The 23,341-nt window shown below is 34.9% G+C and overlaps 1 protein-coding gene across 2 annotated transcripts in view; it reads right to left on the bottom strand.

Moving 5' to 3' along the window:
* AP3B1 (adaptor related protein complex 3 subunit beta 1) overlaps positions 1-23,341 on the bottom strand; it is a 163,666-nt gene that overhangs the window by 6,644 nt on the left and 133,681 nt on the right. For both annotated transcript variants that reach the window (XM_075020944.1, XM_075020945.1), the window contains exons 24-26: positions 21,442-21,526; positions 12,327-12,424; positions 6,956-7,094 (exon numbers count right to left, since the gene is read on the bottom strand). In XM_075020944.1, the coding sequence (XP_074877045.1) occupies positions 6,956-7,094; positions 12,327-12,424; positions 21,442-21,526 (322 nt within the window). The remainder of the gene's footprint in view (positions 1-6,955; positions 7,095-12,326; positions 12,425-21,441; positions 21,527-23,341) is intronic.

Raw genomic sequence — 23,341 nt, 5'->3', positions numbered from 1 at the left:
TGACTAACCAGAAAGTGGTGTCATGGTAATTTTAGTCCTGGCTGACAAAAGAAATACAAATAGTTAGCCTAGCTGCACTTTTTTTTTTTTTTTTTTTTTAAAGCTAGAATTACTTCTATTGTGAAACAAGAAAACATTAAGAGTTTACAACTTCTGGCTACAACAAAGGGTGAAATACTGTGGACATGGATATACTATTCCATTTAGAATTCTGTCTCCTACAGGTAAAGGCTACCAGAGAAACTGTTTTGCCTAGGATATTTAGCTCTCTAATTAATTCCTACTTGAGAAATTAGGAAGCAAAATCAAGGCTGCATGTCTATTACAAGTTTATTTACTCAGCTACCCATTGCAGCTCTCTAGAAGAGTAGAAAAAGATGACTGAGCCCCACAGCTGAGGAACCACAGAAGCAGAACAGTCCACATAACTACGTCAAAGGAGCTATTGCCAGAGGTAGATTTCACTTCATTTGAGCTCTCCGACAGGCCAATTCCTTAGTAAAAAATCTTAGGAAAAATTTCTGTGTGCACACAGAGCAGAAAAGGTCTTTAAAAAAGTCTTCCTGGATTTATAAGACCTGTTTGTCAGCTACTGAGAACATATGTTTGGATTCAAATGGAGTAACTATAAACAATTTCTATTTCTCAGATATTTTTACACTGTGTTTATCCTCAATAGATGCCTAATAGCCCTTCCTTTCTGACATGCTGGAAGCAGATGCATTTGTTAGCTGATGGGGTCTGATCACCAACTTTCTGCCTGAGAATTCTTCCAAATTTTGTACAAATTGGAAGATGACATACACAGAGAAATTTTCCAGGTGGACCCCTTTAAATGGGGTTTTGTTCAATACAAACCTATCTACATACATGCATAGTTGCATACCTTCTCTCCCCTCATTAAGTGTGCTGGATTAAAAAGATGTGGGGAGGATAACTGATTACTAAGCACGCTATTCTCTGATAATCAAAATTGTCTGTAAACAAAACCCTCTTTCCTTTGAGAATCAGTCTGCCAATATACTATAAATGGGACATGACAGGTTGCAAAATGATAAAAAGGGGTGAATACAACCAGACTGTCAGGCTGATGCATGGGGTGGGGAATAAAGGGTAGTGAAAAACAAGTGTTGATCCTTGGATTTCTGTTTTTTAAGCATTTTATGCAAGTTTCTATATTTGGTCTAGTTGCTTTCACATTCTTCAGGATTTCAATACTTATCCATTGCAGTGTGCTTACTGTTATATTACATGATTTACACAGTATGTTTTTGATTTTGCTAAAGGATAATAATGCAAGCCTCCAAAAGACAGGTGAAAGATATTTTACATCTTGTTCAATACTTGCTTATTCACAAAACCACATAGGTCATGGGTACGCTAAACAGTGATGGACTACATACAGCAAGCTCTGAACAAACCGGCATATCTATATGGTGCAGTCAAATGTCCTTAAACATATAGGGTCCCAGACCAGCATAGCCACTGTGTGCAATGCTGTACTTGAGCTAGTTAGACCTTCTTCAGCAATGAGCAGAAGCACTGTTTTGTGCTTCTTGTTTAAAAGCTAGCTTGTTTGCTGCTAATTCAGGTGTCTGCTATCACAACGTGCTAAGAGATGAGAATCCTCCCTCTGCAAGTTCCAGTGATCTCTAGAAAGAAGAGATGGCTATTAGAATGACCGCTTTCATGATTGTATTGGAGAAGGATATTAAACTCATTATTTCAAAACGTGAAATGGCTGTTCTGAAGTAGATCAAGGCTTCAGTATTGAAAGAAGCTGAGGTTTGATTTACTTCAAAACCTCAGATTGTCCTATACTGGGTTGTTGAAATTAAAGACTTGACCATCTCAAATTAGAGGACTGAAATTAATGCTGTCATGTGTCTCTGTTCTGGTCAATGTTAAGACCATCCTGATGAACTGCAGAAGTAAAGATATGTAGATGACACCATGCTCACTTTCTAACTCAAGTATTTCTTGTTACTCATTGTGGATTCCTTTCAAAATACAACAGCAACAACAGCCTAGTTCAATGGACTATTAAAAACAAGTTGAGGTTGACTAAAATTTGTTCTTCATATCCACCCTGATCGGTTCAGACTTTTATCTCACTGACTGATTGGGCAGCATGCAAGTAAAGTCTTCAAGAATGAAAAAACGTGCAAAAGGTGCTCTACCTTGTACCATTTTGTAGAGCTGTGGTCATTGAAAGAAATAGTCTACTAGAGTACAATGCATCCTGTTTAAGAAATGTTTCAGGAAGTGGAAGGCAGAAAGGTAGGCAGTTCAAGATGGCCCGATTCTCCATCCCATTACACATTACATTCTGATATCAATGGAACCACACAAGCATAAAACAAAGTGAAAGACTGAAGAAGAAAATCCAGTTTGTGATCCCAGGTCTGAACAGACTTTTCTGCTATATGCCACTGCCAACACATTAAAAGTTTTTGCACCACATTTTGTAGGTAGTGGAAAGAAATGCTTTCTATGTGTATTTCCATTATTTTCTTTCTAAGCCAATTTACCCTGAAACACCTCTCCTTTACGCAGAGGCCTTATGTAATAGTAGACAACATTTTGACACTTTCATGAGGATCATAACAGCATTCAAGTCTTTCTAAGATGAAAGTAAAGTCTGTAACTATCTTTTCATTCTATCATCATCTGTTGTCTTTTGCTACATTCAAAGTGAAGAAAATTAAGATTGCCTATCCTGGTAGGAGGTTATGGAGCTGAAAATGAATACAGGAGGAAGAGACCTGAGGAACTTTTAGAATATTCATCTGAGAGGAATAAGCAACACATCTTAGAAAGTAACAGTAGCATGAAGGGCATTTCTGGATAAATAAGGCTCGTGTTGGTTAAAAAGAAAATTACTGAAAATCTTCAGTTGAATAGTATCTTCATCTCATCACATTTTGAAATAGAACAGCCTAGAATTTATTTTTGATATATAAAGCAATGAATGTTATTGCCCTAGTAGAGACAGGGAGAGGAAGTTATGGTCCATAGAAGAATCAACTTTGAGGGAATAAATATCCTCAATTATGTATCCTCTTATCTTGAAGATGGAAAAATTCCTGGTAGACTTTCCCCACTGACAACAAACAGCAGACATACTTCAACTGAAAAGTACTTGGTCCCTAAATGTAGTGATTCAGACTGATTTTATTCCCTGCAGGAACAAATACTTTTCTTTCAATGTCTTTGTCTTTAGATATTCAAATCACAGATGTGGTCTGAATCACAAGACAGAAGCTTGCTGCCTTAGCTGATTCTTTTTGAAATCACTTTGTCAATATCTATGCACTCCTCAACCCGCTTCCAACCCTTCACTTCTTAAAATATTTTTAACAAACAACAGTTCTCAGAACATAGAAAGAGCTATGTATATTGCAACAATTATCCTAATCACTTTTGTGAAATAGTATTTTGATAAAAATAATAAACTTTTTTCTGAAGTTTTCATATTTAAGAAGACATTCTATTTCCTGCTTAAAAAAAATTTCTCTTTCGAAATGAATTTCACATTCTTGCTTTTAGTAGAAGCCTTTAAAATTGAAATAATGTTTCCCCTTGATAATAAAAGCAAGTGAGATCAATACATAAGAAGAGTTAATCCTATTAAGAACATGAGAATGCACTGTATGCAACCTTACAAGGCCCAGTAATCTAATAGCTTGTATTGAAGAGCTATTTGAAGAGGAGGTAACTACACTTAAGGAAGTGAAATAGTACAGCAAATTTATTTTGCAAATATATGAATATAAATCTGCACATTTGTGTCCTGGTATATATATTGGCTATTGAGTTCAAAATTTTTGCAGCTATCACTTCAAATAAAACAGGCTAGAAAAGAGAGTTTAAAATACAATCAACTCTATTATCTGGCATTTTGTTCTATACTCAGTTAACAGTTAAACTATTACATTTCAAGTAAATATAAAAATTCAGTAGCCATATGGTAAGGAGAGAAAAAAATGCATGTAAGGAAGTGTTGCTATACTGTGATAGGGACTGACATATAGTTGATGTATTTTACAGGTTTACATTTATTTCATTTTTCATTGATGACTGCATGCTATTCTGTTGGTATTTGTTTCAAGTATTTATTTTCAAATCTTCATTATATTTGCTCTAAGTGTTTTTACTTCGTGAAAAATACAATCCTAAATAGGGTTATCAATTTAAGGGGCAGTAATTGGGTCCCAGCAGCATGACAACGTCTTTGTCATGAGTGCAAATATGTTTAGACTTAAAAAACTCAAGAAACACACATGTGTTCAAGTCCATTAGACATGCTTGTATTATACTATACAATTTCATTTTGAATGAGTATATTGCATTAGAAGGCAATATAAATTTCTTGGCATTAGCCATCATTAAGTAGTAATACTCAAGTTGGGGATGACCAACTAAGAGGTTAATGTAATTCATGATGCACTGTGCAGAACGTCAGTTTAAAAATATTGCTTCTTTTCCCGTGTAAAAGGGTATGCACTAAGCACCTCTAAGAAGTGAACTCAAGTAGTCCTCACAGAATAGCATGATGAGCTAAAGCAAGTTCTTATACATAATTTTTTTCCCCAAATACCACTTGTGATAAAACAAACAAGACAAATGACAATACTGTAGAAAAAAACAAAAATTTCTTTTAACATCTTTTTATTGAATCTGTAACTGTTTTGTCAAGGTAAAAGGTGACTGTTTATTTTATCATCCTGAAATGGTGTACCTGTCACATACATAAAACACGGCACACTTCTTGCATCCATGAGATTTTCAAGAGACTCTATTTTTGTCTAGTCTCATGGTAGAGTTGATTTAATCCAAATATATGTATACAATTTAAAAAAAAAATTAAAAATGTCAGTCATCTGTTTCAGAGTTTTGAAAGTATTCATTATCTAATCTCTATCTCAAATATTCATTCATCTAAATATAGGATTTACATTAATGATAATGTAGTGCTATTTAAAAGATGAACATGTTCATCACAGTACCAATTAGTTAATGTTCCCATTCCTGTTCTCAGTAAAAACTAGGTGCAATTATGACTACATAGTATCTGTGAACTCCAGTTACTTATGGTGAAGCAAATGAAGGGCTATTTTCTAAATGCTTATCATTGCTGGGCATTTCTGGTAGGCCATTTAAGTTGTTATAAACAATTTTTTTGCCTGATGGACATTATAAATGCAAACTATTTTGTAACTACTGTAGCAGATTGAATACATTCTATTTTGAATCAGAAAAAGAAAAGAAGATTTCAGGATGCTCTAAAGCACTCTGAATACTTCAGCCCAACCAGAACATGCTTTCAACCACTGTCTCTGAAGCACTGTACCCAACAGGAAGTACATCTTCAATTTATTTACAGTTGGTCATAGACTCTGTTTTGCAGAAACCTCCTTTAAAAAAACAAAAACAAAAAAGGTCAAGAGAAAGCAAGATCAAATTAGAAACTTATCTACAATCAGGAAACCTGTGGCTGAGCTAGGAACTAAGCTATTATTTTAGGGAACCTTTTCAAGACTCAGTCACAAAACAATCCATCCCTATGCAGTAAGTCTCATGTGATGGATAGGGTAAAGATGGAGAACACCTGTATACTGCAGACACTTCAGTCTCTTGATTGACACTCTCACCTAGTCTTTGAATTGAAGTTGAGAATGCAGGCTGTATAGATGCCTCAGGGATGCCACAAATGAGGACTCTTTCATGGAGGAGCAGGTGTCAACAGTGACAATCATTTCTGTGCAATCGCACTAGCTGTACCATGTTTTTATGGTGAAACAGAATTTTATCATTGACCGTATCAAATACATAGGAAAATCCAGCTGGGTTAATGTTAATGCAATGCAATAAAAATGGCCAGTGATGCAAAAAAGACTAAACCCAACAAAGAGAAATATCAGGTTATTAGTCCTGTGTAGACTACAAGATACTAACCATTCCAAACAGCCATCTTGGTCAGCAAAATTTCAAAGAAAAACATTGCTCTTTGCTTTAAAAGAAGATCCATTACTCTTATTGAAATAGCAAAATTCAGGGGGCTAAAGGGATAATTCAGACTCTGAAACAGTTTTAGTAGATGCTAGGAGAGATGTACGCATTTTCTTATTCCAAGACTAGGTTCACAGCTTCCAATTACATCTTGCTGTTGTTATTTGTGTCCACTCAGTTTTCTACACATGGCAATTCTCCTGTTTGTTTCTGTCACAAGTGAGAAGCCATACAGATTCACGGGACTAAATATTTTGAGTCAATCACATTAAAAGCTGTCATTAACCAACAATCATATCAACTCCACTGACATTCTGTACCACAGCTTTTGGATGAAATGATCTACAAGTAATATCCGGAATTTAAACAGGACCAATGACCTTCTTGGCCGATCACTGTTTTTCCTTGCATATACAAAGGAAGGATAAGGAAATGTTCAATTTAATGTTCAACCTGCATTTAAAAAGATCTTCATCCAACTGAAAAAAAAATATCAGGTTCTAGGTTTAATTAGCTGGATATCATAGGTCAAAAATTAATGTGGGAAAAACAAGCAGCTCCTCACAGATGATATACCTGAATAAGGCCACTTACTTTTGGAAACAGAAACAAAAGTCAAAAAACCTTATATATGCTCTTGAAAGTACCATGCTTTAAAAGGCTACCTTTTCCCTTTGAAACAAAACCAGGAAAGGACAACTCCCCCTAACTGTGTACAGTAAAGTCTAGATATTTGATTGTTCTATATACATTCAAATAAAGAGCTAAGGAGTACTTAGGGTCAAATTAATATCTACTTAGGATTGTATGTTACAATATAATTGGGTACCTTATCTGTTAAAGTTGTGGGTAATTTTGCCTAATTTTATCAAATATTGATGAATTTTGAACTAACAAATTCATATTGAAAGATGGTTCCACTATGAATGACATGTAATCTTACCTGTGTATGTTATCTTGACCAGAAGGGACTACACCCAGGTTTGCTGCCTTCACTACCTTCTCAATTATTACAAGTCTAGTAGAGTTCTGTGGAGCAACAGCTATTGTAGCAGATGTCTCATTCATTCCTGTCAGCATCCCTGAAACATTAAGTATTTCATTATGCTACTTGAAGATTTGCTTGCTTATTAAGATAAAACCAAAGTGAGAGACTTCTAAAAAAACCCCACATTTGCATTAAAAGTTAAATAATTCATCAAGAAAACAATTTTATAGGAAATTACATAACTACATTAGTTTAATGTATTACTTGCAATGCCCTATTATTAGAAACAAATTACTAATAACTGAACAAAGATATGTGTGATAGTAATGCAACTGTGAAATCAAGATGGTTCTCTTTCACAAAAAGTGTAACTTAAAAGAAGAATGTAAACATAGGAATGAACTATTAAGTAAGACTCATTTGGAAAAATGCAGCTTAAGTAACACCATATACAAAGACACCTTGTAATCTTTCAATCATAAAACCACTGCACTTAATTATAATTTCATATCCAATTGCTAAAAATAATCTTGAAATTCAGAGAGTAGTCATTGGTTCAATTTAGTTCATGAAGATAAAGTCATCACATTTGAAACTGGGAAATTCAGTTAGTATCCATCTCTCTAAAATGTCATGATAAATTATTTGATTAAAATAATTTGAATATCACTACAAAATGGAACAGAAATGTCAAGATTATATCCACAGATATGACAAAAAAAAGTAAAGAAGGAAATGTTGTTCAAGGACATTTTAACAAAACCCCTCACTTTTCTATCAATATCCATTGTTTAGGAGAATGATTTGCTGGATGCTAGTGTTGATTAAAATCCAACAGTAACTACAACTTAACATTGTGTGTGTATTTTTACACTATGTTCAGAAGCTGAAAACACAGACAAACAATGGAGCACAGTAATTTAGGCAGAAATATGAAGCATCTGAAATCCATGATAACATTAACAATGAAAACAATGCAAAATTCTCAAAAGGGTAATATTTTAGGTCTGCACATATAGTTCTAACCCAGAGCAAATGGCACTAAGATGCTTAATAGAGCAATTAAAAAACATAAATCCAACATTTTTATGCACTAGAATGTGCATTAGCTGCTGTCACAAAATAAGAAATATCAAAGTAAAAATGGAACAGCTCCTAAGTAAATTACAGGATATTTTTGAACATGATCTCCTCTTGAAGAGAACAAAAATAAGCACACAACTTCTTATAAAGATCAGCTTTGTTTTGGGAATAGAACATTCTGTTTCAAACTGTTTAACTTCACTATAAGGCAAAAGCTTTAAAAACTACATACACAGACTAAAACTGCTTTTAAGCAGAGCACAGGGACTGACATAACACTGCTGAGAGATGTGTGTACTCATTTAGGATTTAAACCTTCTCCATTAAGCTCTATTGAAGAGCAAATGCTGAATAAATGAATGCAACTATGTTTATGTTAAAAGCCTGTTTCCCGCAGCATGTAATTAAAGGAAATGTTGTACAAAGCCAGTACTTTTGTCAAGCTCCTGTAAATGGAAAGATGGATAGCACTCAGAGAAGTGAATGCATTGCTTCATATTTAACCTTAACACTCTTGTCATTAATGGTTTGTCTAACTTGTTCTATAAAAGACAAGGTACTGCTCCATTGAAGTAAAATTAAAAAAATCAACTAAACCATGCTTTTCAGAACAGAAGATTCATTATCGTCGACTAATGTATTGGCATAAAGCAAAGTAACATCCTATCAAGTAAGGCACACATTCAATCTGCCTTTTCACCCCCCTTTATTTTTAACTCATGCTGTTTTATTGTTATAGGCAATTTGTACCACTCAGCATGACAGTGTAAACTGAATCAAGATTAATTTACATGCAAAAGAACACTTAGGAGAGCAGCATGGTAAGCAAATGTATTGTCTCGATTGCTGAGGTGGAAAAGAACCTGGAAAGAAAAAAGGGTGCTCTAATTAAGGGGCATCAAATATGATTGCCTATGGTAGTCAAGGGGCAGAAAATAGTATATGTCCAACCATTTAAAGAATTAGCATCTTGCTTGTTAGGAAGACAAGTTGGATATATAAATCTTAATAAAATTAGGTAAACAATTTGTTTACTTAACCAAGGTGTTTGGGTTTTGTGTTTGTTTTTTTTTTTTTAAATGGGAATCAAGTATACACTTTAAAAAAAAAAATTTGACAAAATTATTTTGAAACATGGCCGCAGGGGAAAAAAACCCAGTCTTTATATTTGAAGTAGATTTAACTGGCTATTTTAAAAACACCTTCATAAAAATTCTGATTAATATCCAGTTATAACAATCACATGCCACCTTTAATATTGCTTGAAGCATGAGAATCTAAGAAAACTCTAGTCAGAGCCCAGAGCAGCAATTAATCTGGGTTAACTAACTGGTACAATGAAATAACTGTACACATAATAAAAGGAAATTAAATTAGAAAAATTACACTGGTACGTAACAAGGTATGTTAGCTACCAGACTAGTCCTATTCTGAACTAAGGCAAGGGGAGTTTTGCTACTGATTTTTAAAAACAGAAGACAAGTAAAAATTTGGATACTGAGTTCCCAACAGTATGCCTCACGCATGCCAAACTCCTGCTAAAGAAACTGGACTTTTCATGGGGATGTGATGTAAAACAGGGTATAAAATCCTGAGGCCTGAAGATCAGTAAAAGTATTTAACCAGAAAGGTAAAGAGTAGTTTGGCAATACCATTTTAATCTACTGCTTCCAAACTGTCAATCACCACATCAACCACTAACTCAGCTGCAGCTCTTGGGAATTACCTCACCAGAGGATTCCCCAGCTGGGAAGGGAAGGGAAGGGAAGGGAAGGGAAGGGAAGGGAAGGGAAGGGAAGGGAAGACTGTGTAGCAAGGCTAAGCGTACCATGCGCAGCATGTGGATAAATCCAGCTTTTGAGGTTCTGCTGCTACCACTAGATAACCTTCACAGCCATGAATATTCAATAACCTGTCTGTTCTCCTCTCCTTATGCCATCAGGAAGAAAAGGGACATATACAAATGTAACAGACAATGCAAAACAGCAGAGTGTAATTGAGTAAAGATGTGTAGCAATGAATTGTCTTCTACATAGCAGTATAATACTGGCTATTTCCTCTTTAGCATTCTTATTAGGTTACACATGCAATTTAGATGTAAAAATCCTTAAAACCCATACATATTCTCATTCTCCCCCAATATATTCTTGCATTTCTAATATTCTCCTCACTCCTTCACTATTTTTTTACCTATTTGTTTTGGTTACAAATAAAATAAGGCACCTCCAGGTACAAGACTTGAAACATCTTATGTCCAAAAACACACACCAAAAAAAAAGGGGGGGGGGTGTGTGAGAAAAAGCATGACAACTGAAAAACAAGTTATATAAATCAGTTTCATTTGGAGAATACAGACAAATTGAAGTTAAACACAAAATAGAATAATATATACCAACTCCTAAACTGCCCTGCATTTATTATTGTAATTTGGATTTTTCATTTACCAAGATCACATAGTAATTCTCCCCAAATGCTAGCTGCTCCTAGATCTTTGTAATAAATACTTATGTAAAATTTAGAACTGATACCTCTATTACCACGAATATTCTGAAACAGCTGATATCTATACGAAAAAAGATGCAATAGAAAAGGTTTTTAAACCTGTGGTAAATTTGCCAGCATCAAGTCCTGCATCAAAGAATGAATTCAGGAAGACAGAGAGAGCAATACAGAAATGCCAAGAGACCTTCATGGATTTACAAATACTTCATATAAACAAATTTTCAAATAGCTTTATTCAGAGTAGCCTTTCTGCTCTATTAAACATAGCAAACAGCTGCCAGATTTATTCAGACAAATAATCAACAACCATAGAAGTAAAATGGCAGAAGAAAAAGGAATTTTGGCAACAACTCCACAGAGGACCACAGCTATTCTCCAAGTGCACTTCTATGTGCTTGTGGTTCTGTATGGCCAGTCAGGAGGAAAAAAAGCCCTCAGTCACAGTAAAATATACAAAAACTCTATCAAAATATCACAAAACAAGCAAATATAAAAACAGCGGGGGGAAGAAGCACAGTAACCTGCCTTCCTCTCACTACAACCTCAGCTACAATTTTTACAAGGGAACAGTTTAAAATAAATGTGCCACAGCCTCATTCAATCACTCACCTTGGTTTGCTGAGCAGGTATAAAGCAGAGGCAGGCTTTAGCCAGCAAAAGGTAAGAACAGCAAATAAGTATCAATTGGTTAAGAAAACAAAGCACAATCCTAACTTTTCACTGCAGCCATAAGCTTAACTGAAAATGATCTAGGCAATATTTAAACTACTTTCTTAATCATTCAAAAATACAAAAGCAAGAAATGCTCAAAAACAATAATTAATAATACATAGCATTACTCATTGGTGTTCTTGACTGCTTGATGGATATACTGAGTTTCTGAGCCTTATACAGCAATGAGACAGGATCCCATGGGTATATTCTCATCTCAATGTGAAGAGATTTACACATGTAAATCCCCATACATTGAGATAGGTGAGTAAACACTATTACATTTGAATGCATCCAAAATGTAATCATTTATATATTAAAATATCCAAGAATCATATCCAAATTACGGGTAGCAGTATGGACTATTCCATTTAACACACAGTCAAAGCTAAGTACAATTTTCTCTAATTCTTTTGTATAAAATATTCAAGTCATTGAAAGCTCTTATGGAGGTTTGTGTTTGGACTAGCACCGGAAACTTACATCCTTTAAAGGCGCAACATTAGAAGAATGCAGAAGTATATAAAACATGTCACCTTTCTAAAACAGCATTCCAACAAGAATTTTTTTTATATGAAGTGTTTGAAAGGAAAAAGATTGAAATCATCTTCAAAGTAGCTGAGGAACAGGTACACTAACAGTATTTAAAAGCAGCCTTTGAATAAAGACTAGTAAAGACAGACACCACATCAATGTATATTTGGTTTATTTCCTTGAGCTGGGATTCCAACTTTCTGCTTTACTGCTAGCAGGAAAGATATTCACACTTCATGATAGGAAGCCAAAACTTGCTGAACCAAAAGACTGTTTCAGGGTGAAGAGTGGGCTTTGTGCTTTTAAAGGCACACTGAAAAGCTGTCAAATACCACTGCACATTTTTAAATTAAATCATTAGTATCAGACTGAATACTAACAGAGACTAACACAAACAGCTACACTGGAAGCACTTGCTGTACGCCTGGAAATTGAAAGGAACACAGCCCTCTTCTCATCCAAATACATTTATTGAAGCTGCTGAAATATTTCTCACCTTGCTCCTTCTTAAAGTCTTTCTCTGACATAGTGACAGGCAAAAGCAGTTCTCCAACAGGGGGTTGAATGTTAACATTGAAATAATCATCCTTTGTGCTGGGAAAAGAGAAATTACAGAGAATCAACTAAGTGCTTCAACATAGATTAATACATACATATCAGCTTCAAATTTACTATGGAATCTATAAACAGTGTAAGAACTACCTGCATGATTTCTACCTTTTTAACCCCAAAGCCTGCTAATTTCTTACATCAGTAAAGCTGATCCATTTTCTCCAGTACAAATGTAGTATTAATATAGCATGCATGCTCTTGTATTTCTGAAAATGTAACCTTTACTCGTATTAATGTTTATTTGTGATCTATAAGGCATCACACTCAAACTAAATGCTTGCAAAGGACAAATTATTATGCATTTTACAATTCCTTTAAAAGAACGGATATTCACAAATTCTGTCATCAGCACCAGCAGTCCCAGAAATAGGGCTATACCTAGGAAAGGTTTAATTTCAGAAAAAAAGGATTATTATTGTCTGAAAAAAACCCCAAACAGACCAAACAATAAATTTGAGAGTAAAAAAGAAACACCTTTGATCACTTCAACTTTGCAACATTTTGTATATTTAAACAAAACCACACAGCATACTGGTTGATGAAAAAGCACACTGGAAAATCGCAGAATTTGAGGCAGTTTTCATAATGGCAGAGAGTTAAAAAAATTGCTCTCAGTAGTAGCATACTACTATCAAATGCTATCGATTCCTCCTTAAGAAATAAATATCATACAGTGAACTTTGTCTTCCTATCCATTCAATTCTCTGAGTTTCCAACTATCTTGTTTTGGAGTTCTTCAAGTCTACAGAAACTCAAGATACATTCAGTCTGCTATGTTTGATTAACTAACTATACCCAAGGGATTCGGCTAGCAATTCAGGATCAGTAGATCCAGTCAGAATCTTTGTTAATGCTTTGAGGCATGAGAAATTTTTAGAGAAGAACACTTTTGTTTTTGCTGATGTACCAAATAGTCAATACATATTGATTGCTGATATGCCTCAGATATCCTACTTAAATATAATGATACAATCATTAGAATGGAAAATATATTTCATCAATTAATATCCATGGTATTTAAATTAACCTCAAACATCTGTTACTGATTTTTTATAACTCTGCAACTTCAAAATTCTAAAATAAGATAGACTGATGCAAAAACCAGCACTAGGTCAATAATACAGAAAACATACATGTCTCCCTCCTAAAGATGCAAGATAAGCCACCTGAAAACAGGAAAGCATTTTATGGTCCTATTAGTTAAAATTTTAATACTTACCTTAATTACCCAATTTCACAAGCAAATGCTTAGGGACTAGTACATTATTACTTTCTGACTTCTGATGTGTTATAATTATGTTTATGGATGCAATCTCAAGTACGGGCTTTTCAAATAAAATTCAGCACTAATGTTAACTTTGTTGAAAATTATTATTTAGTAAACATACAGTGAAACAATCTCTTCAAACCTGGCTAGTATTCCATTTACAAAGAATCATTTATGAAGTGCTGCTTTTAAAAATTTGCTTAGCTAACAAATTCTCACTTTTTTTCCTATACTACTTTAAATACCATCCATCTCTAAAGTCATTAGCATACTAAAAGAGCAGGGATTGTTTGACTGGTTAGCCTGATCAAGTGCACTGTGAAATAAGAAAGCAATATTTTTTTCTTTAATTTTTCCTTTGAAAACTGATCAAGAACTCCATCAGCTTAAGAGCTGAAGGAAGGGTCTTTAATCAACTGCCTCTTAACTTTCTGCTGTTTATATACACTACTTGGACTACATTACTGAAACTTTTAACAATACCTTCATTGGTATTGTTCAACTGATCATTCATTTAAGCAAGATGTGCACTGCGTAATTCAGCATAAAACAGATAAGCAGTTTTATGTACAATGATTCACGTCCTGCATTGACTGGACATACCATTTGTACCTAAACTTGACTTTTAACATCAATGTTTAGATTGCTTTGAAATGCTCCTAACAATCTTTTCACAATAAGAAGGAATAAAAGTATGTGCATAGCTTGGGTTTTATATAGCTGTAACCGCTCAAGAGGACCACTCAACACCTCTGCTGTTAACAAACTTTTCACTTCCCTTTCCCCTAGTGATTAAAAAGCTAATAGATATTCTTTGATAAACCATGATAAACCATGAACTCTTCATAGTCTGCAAGCAGAAATTCTGATTGCTAGTTGTTCTTCAAAACCGCTTTGTTCTTAATTTCACTTTAGCCAGCATCTGGTTTACTTTGCATTACTTTAATTTCAGCGTACCTCAGTAAATTTTTTTTTCAGCCAGAGAAAATCATTCTCACTTTTATCATTCTCTTTATCACACACTTTACATGCTAAATATACAGCTTTTGTTTATTGATCTGCATCTCTTTTATTACATCTATATTAGAAATCGAGTAATATCTTAATTTAAGAAAAGTCATTTCATAGTTCCATAGAACCATAGACCAACTCAAGTCACAAGGGGCATCTGGAAATCACCTGGTCCTACCTCCTGCTCAACCCAGGGCAACCTTAGTTCACACTACTTAGGGCCCTGAACATTTGAGCTCTGAGTATCTCCAAAGATGGAGATTTCATCAGATACCTAATAATAAAATTGACTCTTGCAGTACAACTACATAATTTCCCCCAATATCTAGTAAACTAAATTCCAGCACATTTAACTTATTTATTTATACTTTGAATAGTATAATTAGTATAAATGACATTTAAACAAAAAACTGCAGAAGTGGTTTGAAGCTTGAACATTAACATTTAAGAATCTGGCAGACAATTGGTTCAAGCCTCACTGAAACATATCTCAGGTGGTGTTGCTCTAACTTTCCTGGAAGATCAAGCTGAAAAGCTTATCAGAAAAAAAGCAGTTTCTCAAGCCAACAAACATAACTGGGTTTAGATTTAAAAAATTAAAGACTGCATTTTCTGGTATTAGCAAATGCAATTGATGTTATATCCTTAGTGGAACATGTATGCTTAGTGAGAAGTCTGCAGAAGGAATCTCTAAAAGAATCAGACAAACAGGGATGTCCAAGAACAGGACCTTGCCACTAGTTTGCATAATCTGTTTTGTATTTAATTGTGAACTTAGGGGCAAATAACATTAGACATCATTACTCTTACTGTTGCCTTAATAACTGTTAAACTGTACATACTCTATTTTTAAAAGACGTACACCATTTTCATGATGTAATTCCAAGGATCCCATGAATTTATCTTCTGATGTACTCAATTAAGATGAACAAATGAGAGATGATAATGCTCCCACAGGAACACAGGGAGACTTACCATCTCCATGATAAATGACACCGCAAGACTAACATTCAATCCTTTAGAAGACACAAAGTTTTAACTTTTCTTCAGATGGCTGTGGTGGGAGCAGCTAGCACCTGTTGTTTGAAAACAGTGTCCATTTTCCTTATTCCCCCTCTCTTCTTTCATTTTTTTTTTTTTTAAAGGATTGGCTCCGAAGTGTTCATGGGAAAGAATTTCTCTGCCATAACAAAAGACTTGAGGACAATGATGGCAACATCTTGGTTAAAACTAACACAAGTAATATTATCACTTGTGAATGAGTACTTACAAGATTCCACAATGGCAGTTTTTAAAGTCTTAATTTTCAAAGCTTTTAAAAAATTATTATTCTACTAAGAGGCTGGGGAATATTGCTCTAGCTATTTATATTACAGTTTTTTGTTTCACTCCTAGTAGCTGCTTCACCCAGAATACATCTATCCAAAATGAGCTCATGAGTTTTGTCTTGTATTCAAAAAAAGTCCAGAGATTGTAAAAAAAAGAATGGAAATGGAAGAGCAACACACTAAGTTCCTGCAACACATAGAATGGAGAAGTCTAGGAGACTTTGCTCATAGTCTTGCTGAAGAAAGGAAAAGACTGCATCCTGCTTCTACAAGAACAAAGGCTAGGGTGATGTAAGAAATGAGAGTAGTTGTTCATGCCCAGCCTTGCTTTTTCCAGGTCAGTTATCTATCTCGATATAATTGCTTTCTGGAACTGGGTCAACTGACTACTTTAGAGTAACGAAGTAAAGAGAAGAGTACCAGATTGCTTGTCTTAATATCCAACATCTGTAAACAACTTGGTGCTTTGCTGACAAAGCACTAGGGAAGTAAACAGCAAGAAACAAGTGAAAATGCAAGTGACAGTGATGTGAAGACAGTCCTGCATCTCTAATGTTGGTTTTTAATATATTCCATAACACATTCTACCACATAATTTTAATCAGATGCTTTTCTGCACGCATCTACACCTGAATGCATGCTTGCACTCAATACAAATACTGACTGCTACCCAACTGATCTCCTTCATTTACTCCTCTTTGCAGGTAGAAGTTCTGCTTGGGAAGATTCCTTCATCAACGCAAAGTAAGGTAAGAGAATTTCTCATTGCAAAAAATCTCTTTCTTGGAAAACAAAATTTAGAGCAAAAGCTTCTACGATAAGGTAGAACCTGCAAACAGCAGATTGAGTAAGGTTTTCAAATCTCGTTCATGGAATTTACTTCATTTAAGAAAATGCTAGATTCTTACTGCTACACCAACCTCTTCTGGAATAAAGAGAGCAAAATGGTCTCTTTATACAGTCCAGGGCAGATGAGGCAAACACACAGCTTTCTTTTCTACCAGCATAACAAAAGTAGAAGAGTATGTACAGGGTCCCAGCTCTTCTAATAACACTGGGATATACGAAATGCCAATATAAGGTAACCAGCCCGTGCTTGTAAAAACGTCTGTCACATGTCACACTATTTTCCTATGATCTCATTATTCTGAGCAAGAATGGAAGGCATAGAAGTTGTTGCTTTCATTCCATTTCTCTTTCTTCTTGGGAGCTCTGATTGTACTCTTTGCACTTAAAACTTGAGAAAATGAGGGGAATAGATGTTTCCTATGCGAAGTTGTTTCAAAGAGAACTAAACAACATCCTGCATACTTTTCAAAAGACTGGGGAGAAGAAAACAGGTTCTCTGTAAATTACTTTTATCTTCAAAGCTGTGGTTCTTTTACAGCTTTGTGAACAGCTAAGAGAATTTGGAAAGGGGATGAAAAGAATACGGAAGAAGAGGTAAGGACAAGCTTCCTTCCCCAGCTCTCAATGTTGTAAAGAGGACATTTTACCTTTAGTCACTTGCCTGACACCTACAAAAAGCTGGAGATTTGCCTACTGGGTTCTACAAATGCAGACAGGAATCTGAAATGCTAAATACATCTACACAAAATAGGATACAGGCATGTATATGCTGTAACTCTCCGTTTCTGTAACCTTCCTTGCCTTTCTTCTCTAGGGATTCAAATGTCTTCATTCCAAGGATCCAAGGCCAAATTCTGACATGGCAAAGCTCCCAAATCTTTGTTCAAACATCTAAGGAAACTGGTAAACTCTGAGAAAGACCTGAGAATATCTGAAAAGTAGAAACATGAAGGATAATAAAGATAAAATAAGACACAGTGGTAGGATTGTTAAGATGGTGATTACTAGGAGCTCAAGGATTCAAGAGGAAACACACTGATGTGGAAATATATAAAATCTGACAAGGAAAAAAAAAATCCACAGTCAGTGGAGTACTGCAGTCAACCTGTAATATCAAGGATCCATTCCGATCTTTCTTTTCTGCTCACTGATGCCTACCTGCTTAGCAAAGATTGAGGTCTTTTACTAGAACGGTGAATATACCAATGCTTAACTAGGATTCAACAAGCTACCAGACTACCTTGCGTGTGAGTTAGCCAATAACAAATTGCTTTATACTTCTAAGTTGTGTATATCCTGCTTGCAGAATCTGAACAAAGTAACCCAAAAAGAAACACTAACGCTCACAAAATCTTTTAAAAGCCTAAGTTCCTCCATTTATTCCTCTTTAACTTTCTGTTTGAGATGCATTATTGTGCAGAACACCAGTGTGGTGTTCTCTGCAAGGACATGGCACAAGAAAAATAGCAATGAAGAGATGTTCTCCTTATGAGTACATAGTGTTAACATCCTAATACACATTCTAAATGAACGCATTAGGCACAGTTTTCAAGTTAAGGTGTTTCACCTCTTTTTAGACGTGTGATCTTGGTAAGCTTTGCTTAATAAAAATAGTATTTACGAGGGAGGTCTTTCCAAGCTCTGCCCTTCAAACCTCTCTCTATAATGCAGTTTCTCCTTCATTGTCCTTGATTTGTACAACAAATTCAGAATGAGATCTAAATATTTTATTACTCACATTAGTTTTTTTCTTTATACAGTTTGTACTTATTGAACCACTAGTACAACAGCACATCCCCAAGCAGAAAGGTAGTGTTTGCTATGCAAAACACACAGTCCATGATTGGCATGTAAGACCAATTGATCTACCCATTACCACTATCTCCCTACCCCCACAAGCTTTACTATAAAGCTATTGATTTAAACACTGCCGATCGGTTTCCATTTTCTGATTTTGGGCAGGCCAATTAAGAAAGTGAGTAATTGTGATTACACTGCTTCAGGATCAATTACATTTGATGCAAGACAAAGTGCTCCTCTTAGAACAATGTAAAGAAAATGATTATGATCAGGAACACTTTACTGCTGAACACGCTTCTAACAAAAATGCAAAATAACTGACAATGTCTTTCATAAAGATATGTTAGCAGGAAATACAAGAATATCGACACCTTTGTGTGCACAGTATTTTAACTACATTTTGACAAACTCCTACAAGTCATTCTTTCTTCTGGATAAAAGCTTTTTAAGAAGTATGACAAGTTAAAAAGGCTGCAGCTGAGTTCTGAGACATCGCCCCCAAAACTTTACACTGCACAATTTTTTCAATGATACTGAAATCAGTAAGAGTTTGAACAATACATGTTTTAACAGTAAAACAGCAAATTTAATGCAAAGAACATTTTACCTATTTTTATACTATTTTCTAAGAACTACTGTCAAAGACACAAGGCCCTATCAATTAGCAAAGGAACAAAGTAAGCAATTCCTATTCTTAATTTAATTTTAAACTTAGCTTGAGCTTTGTCATTGGACTCACATTGTCCAAATCATTAAAATGAATACACCACTGAGGTCTGAGGCAAATCTATTTACAGTGATGTTACTCATAGTCTGGTTGGTGTTCAGGAATATTGATCTGTCTTGTTTGTCTAATAGGAAAATAATAAACAATTACTAGGCAATGTTGGAGAAAGTAATCAGTTTTTATATATCACTAATACAGCAGACCTCCCAAAACATAAAGGTGATGATCTGCATAAAATCAATGTGTTATGCTACATTGCTTATCCTCATCACTGCTAAGATTCTTAGCAATAAATGGTATAAGTTTGGAATAGAATCATTAGTATACTGAAAATATGTACTTGAAAGAAAAATATCTGCTCTATTTAAAAAAGAATGTGCCTACTTGATAAACCGAGCATATTTTATTTAAAAAACCTCAAAATATATTTAGGGAAAGAGAGCCTATCATTCTGAAGCAATTATGAAATTGCATTGCCCAGAAGGGAACTTCCCTTCCCCCAAAAACCTAGCATCAGGCAAGAGTCCGAAGCTCTTTCCAAATTCCAGCAAACAGCATACAGACCAGCTACAATAACGTGATGTACATAAACTACATGCTGCAGACATCTTGCTGGAGGTATTAATATCTTTAAAATGACTATGCATGAGCATCCATTTTACAGGAAAAGGTTTGAGGAGTGGAAAAAAAATTAAATTCAATAGTAAAACCTCTTTACCCCTAGAACAAAAAATCTTATTTTAGCAATGGTTCTTCTGGAGTCATTTGGGTACTTCTCTGTTTTTAAGATTATCCTGCTATCTTTAATAACCTGTAAGTTGTGCAAACTGTGCTTAGTAGTAGCACACTAAAATATCTACAGGATTCAAGAAAGGGGTACAGAACTTTCTCAATGGAATTCCCCTAAACTGGAACATGGCAATGTGAATGTCTATTCAATATCCTTTTTTTGCAGAATATAGAAAGTAGTGCTTCTTGCAACAAAATATGTCAAAACCCATTATTTCAAAGTAGTAAAAAAAAAATAAAAATTGTGCAGATCTATTTAGTGCCTTTGCATACTTTCAAGGACTATATAAGCCTGAATAGCTCTTAAAAGAAGTTGTCTAGCTTTCCCCCACCCGATCACTCTAATGTTTGGACACTGTGATGTGACTATAAATTTTCCCTGGTTTCAAATGCTAGTTTATAACAGAGTTCTCACTGGGTGAACAGGTTCCCTGCTAGCCTAGAATGCAACAGGAACTCATATAAAGGAGGATCCTTAATGTGCCAATAATGAGGATAAGAAGTGTAAATCAGGAATGTAAGACAAAATCTAGTTGGCCAGCCAGTTACTTGTTTTTATTCTCTCTCTAATAATTTAAAAGAATCTACAGCATGAAGAATAAGCTACTTTGGCCAGCAAATTTTGGGGTTGGTTTCACACAGTCACATTATATAGATCACAAACAGCCATAATAAGCACTCGAGGTAGTAAAATTACTCACACTATGTGCTTTTTTGCTTGTGATTTCTTACAAGGAAGAACACACACAAAACTCCCTTCAAGGTGGTGTTATCAAGAAGAATCCCAAGAAGAGGGGGAAAAATAAAAATAAAGCTCAGAAACAGAGAAGTAATTCTAAATCTGAAGAGTTCATGCTTCTGCTTGGAATCATTTACACCAAGAGAAAAATAGGACATCCCAAACACAATCTGTCAAAGAGTTTTTGAACTTATATATGTGATTCCAAACATAGATTTGAGGTTCCCATCAAATCTGTGTTTTTAGAAGCAAGTGTTAAAAAAAATTGGAAGCCTAAGGAAAACTGATAATCCATGTAATAGTAAAACCAAACACTAATTATGTCTTTTTTCTCTAAAAACATCTTGGATATACATCACGTTGTGAACTGTTGTTCAATTGTTTAAATACTTAATGAACAGCAAGTACGCTACTTCCAAGTAAACTTCCAATATACACTACTTTTGCCTTTCAAGAACAAAAAATTACCCTCCCTCCCCAAGAACTCACCATAACTGGAAACTGGCCATCTGAGCAGAATCACAGAAGTCAATACCCATTGAAACTGTAATGGATCCCGCAGGCTCAAGGCACTCTACATGAAAACATTTTGAACAGGTAAAGTACACATGCAAAGCAACGGAAGATCCCAGATGCAAACCCCCAAACTCCACATAATTAGAAAACCTATATTAAAAAAAAAAAAAGCTCCATAAAAAAGAGTCAATACTTGTAGTTTTATTTCAAGTAGGCATCACTCGAAACACTTGCATGTTTAAGTGTCTTGGATTGTCCTTCCCCAGTTTATGCACATCAGATGTTGCCATTTCAATCTTACAGCCCCACCATCAACAAAATAAAGATTTGTATTAGAAAAGCTAGGAAAATTATTTACAGCAAATTATATTGAAGTTACATCCTTTTACTTGTGTACACATTCAGCACTGAGATTTCATTTTCACTAGCACCAGTTTGCAAATTCAGTTAGTAAATAGTAAAACACAACAAATATTAATAAAATTTACATTACTACACACAGTAATGGAAAAAGAACTGAACTTAAAATATTTCATGATTAGTGTGGTTTACTTATTCTCAATATTCTGCTTGCATGAGTTATGGAAGGGAGTAGAAAGATCATGAACCCAAAATGGAAGATAATTTTGTGCTTTACAAGCAGTGCAGACTGAAGCACTTCTCAAAGTAAGGTATCAAGAGACATGCTCATTCTTAGTTTCTTGGCTACATCACTATACTGTTTCCTCAATGTTGTAGAGATAAGATGTTTCAGAGGTATTAAAAACAAGCATTGGAGCAGAGTTTGACTTCTCAAGATTACAAGAAAGAAAACCTAAAAGCACAGTTAAAAGAGAGGAATTCAAATAAAAATGATTGGGCAGGCAGAAAAATGTCTGATTTCTAGTTTATTCATTAATGTATCTGATCATTTTCAGTAACTGAAGAGTAGGCAACTGCTCCATGACAAAAGGAAACAAAACTTAACTCTATCAAGATCAAGTTCTGAAAAATACGGAAAACTTGGAGGTGATACAGTTAGGCAAAGATTAAACTAATGCTAGGGAATTAATAGAAAACAAAGTATTTCAAGAAGTCTGTGTAAAGCACTGAAAGATTACAGACTCCAGCTCAAATTCAGACTAAACTCTACCAAAGGCTTTGAGCTTAATGTTTTCAAACAGGGTTTCAAAGGCACCTAGCCAACAAGAAAATACTGCACACAAGGACTTCGGTGAAATAATTTGGCCCATTTCCACTGACAAAATCAGGAGAATTGCCAAGGGCAATTGCAGTGATGGAGGCAAAACTAGACTTATACTCCAGTACGAATACCTGTCTACACTGACACTTCGTCTGTTCGTTCTGCTGGGCAAGTTACAGGATGTGTTTTCCAAATGCTGGAAACACAAAAGGTAATAAGAACAGGGCATATAAACCAAATTATAGATAAAGTGACAAAGCAACAAAATTTGCATTCGAGCAAGAAAAGCAACATTTTGGAAGGAACTACAGAGCTTATTTTCTGCAGAAGAAATCAACAGCTTCAGAGCACAGATACGCAATAATGTCTTTCTTGGGGAAATAAATACTTTAAAGGGTAGGATTGTCTTGTGGAACTCAAGAACATGAACTGGATAACTTATTAATTCCAGATTTTTTTCATGTTTTTTACATGAGAGAAGTGAATGCTACTGTTCAGTGTTATTGTGAGTACAGTATCTCCTGATCTTATTTAGAGTAATATTAGTCTTCTACTTGTAAGCCTTTGTGACTATTTCTTTAAATGTTTAATGGGAGGGATATACAATTAGGCTGATGGTCAAAACTAACTTGAAATCAGAACTCTGCTCTGGACTTGTTATCTTGAAGAATAAACAACAAACAGTTCACT

Source organism: Buteo buteo, chromosome Z (assembly GCF_964188355.1).
Source record: "Buteo buteo chromosome Z, bButBut1.hap1.1, whole genome shotgun sequence".
NCBI lineage: Eukaryota > Metazoa > Chordata > Aves > Accipitriformes > Accipitridae > Buteo > Buteo buteo.
Note: the sequence above shows the minus strand (reverse complement) of the source record. Positions and strands in the feature narration are given on the sequence as shown.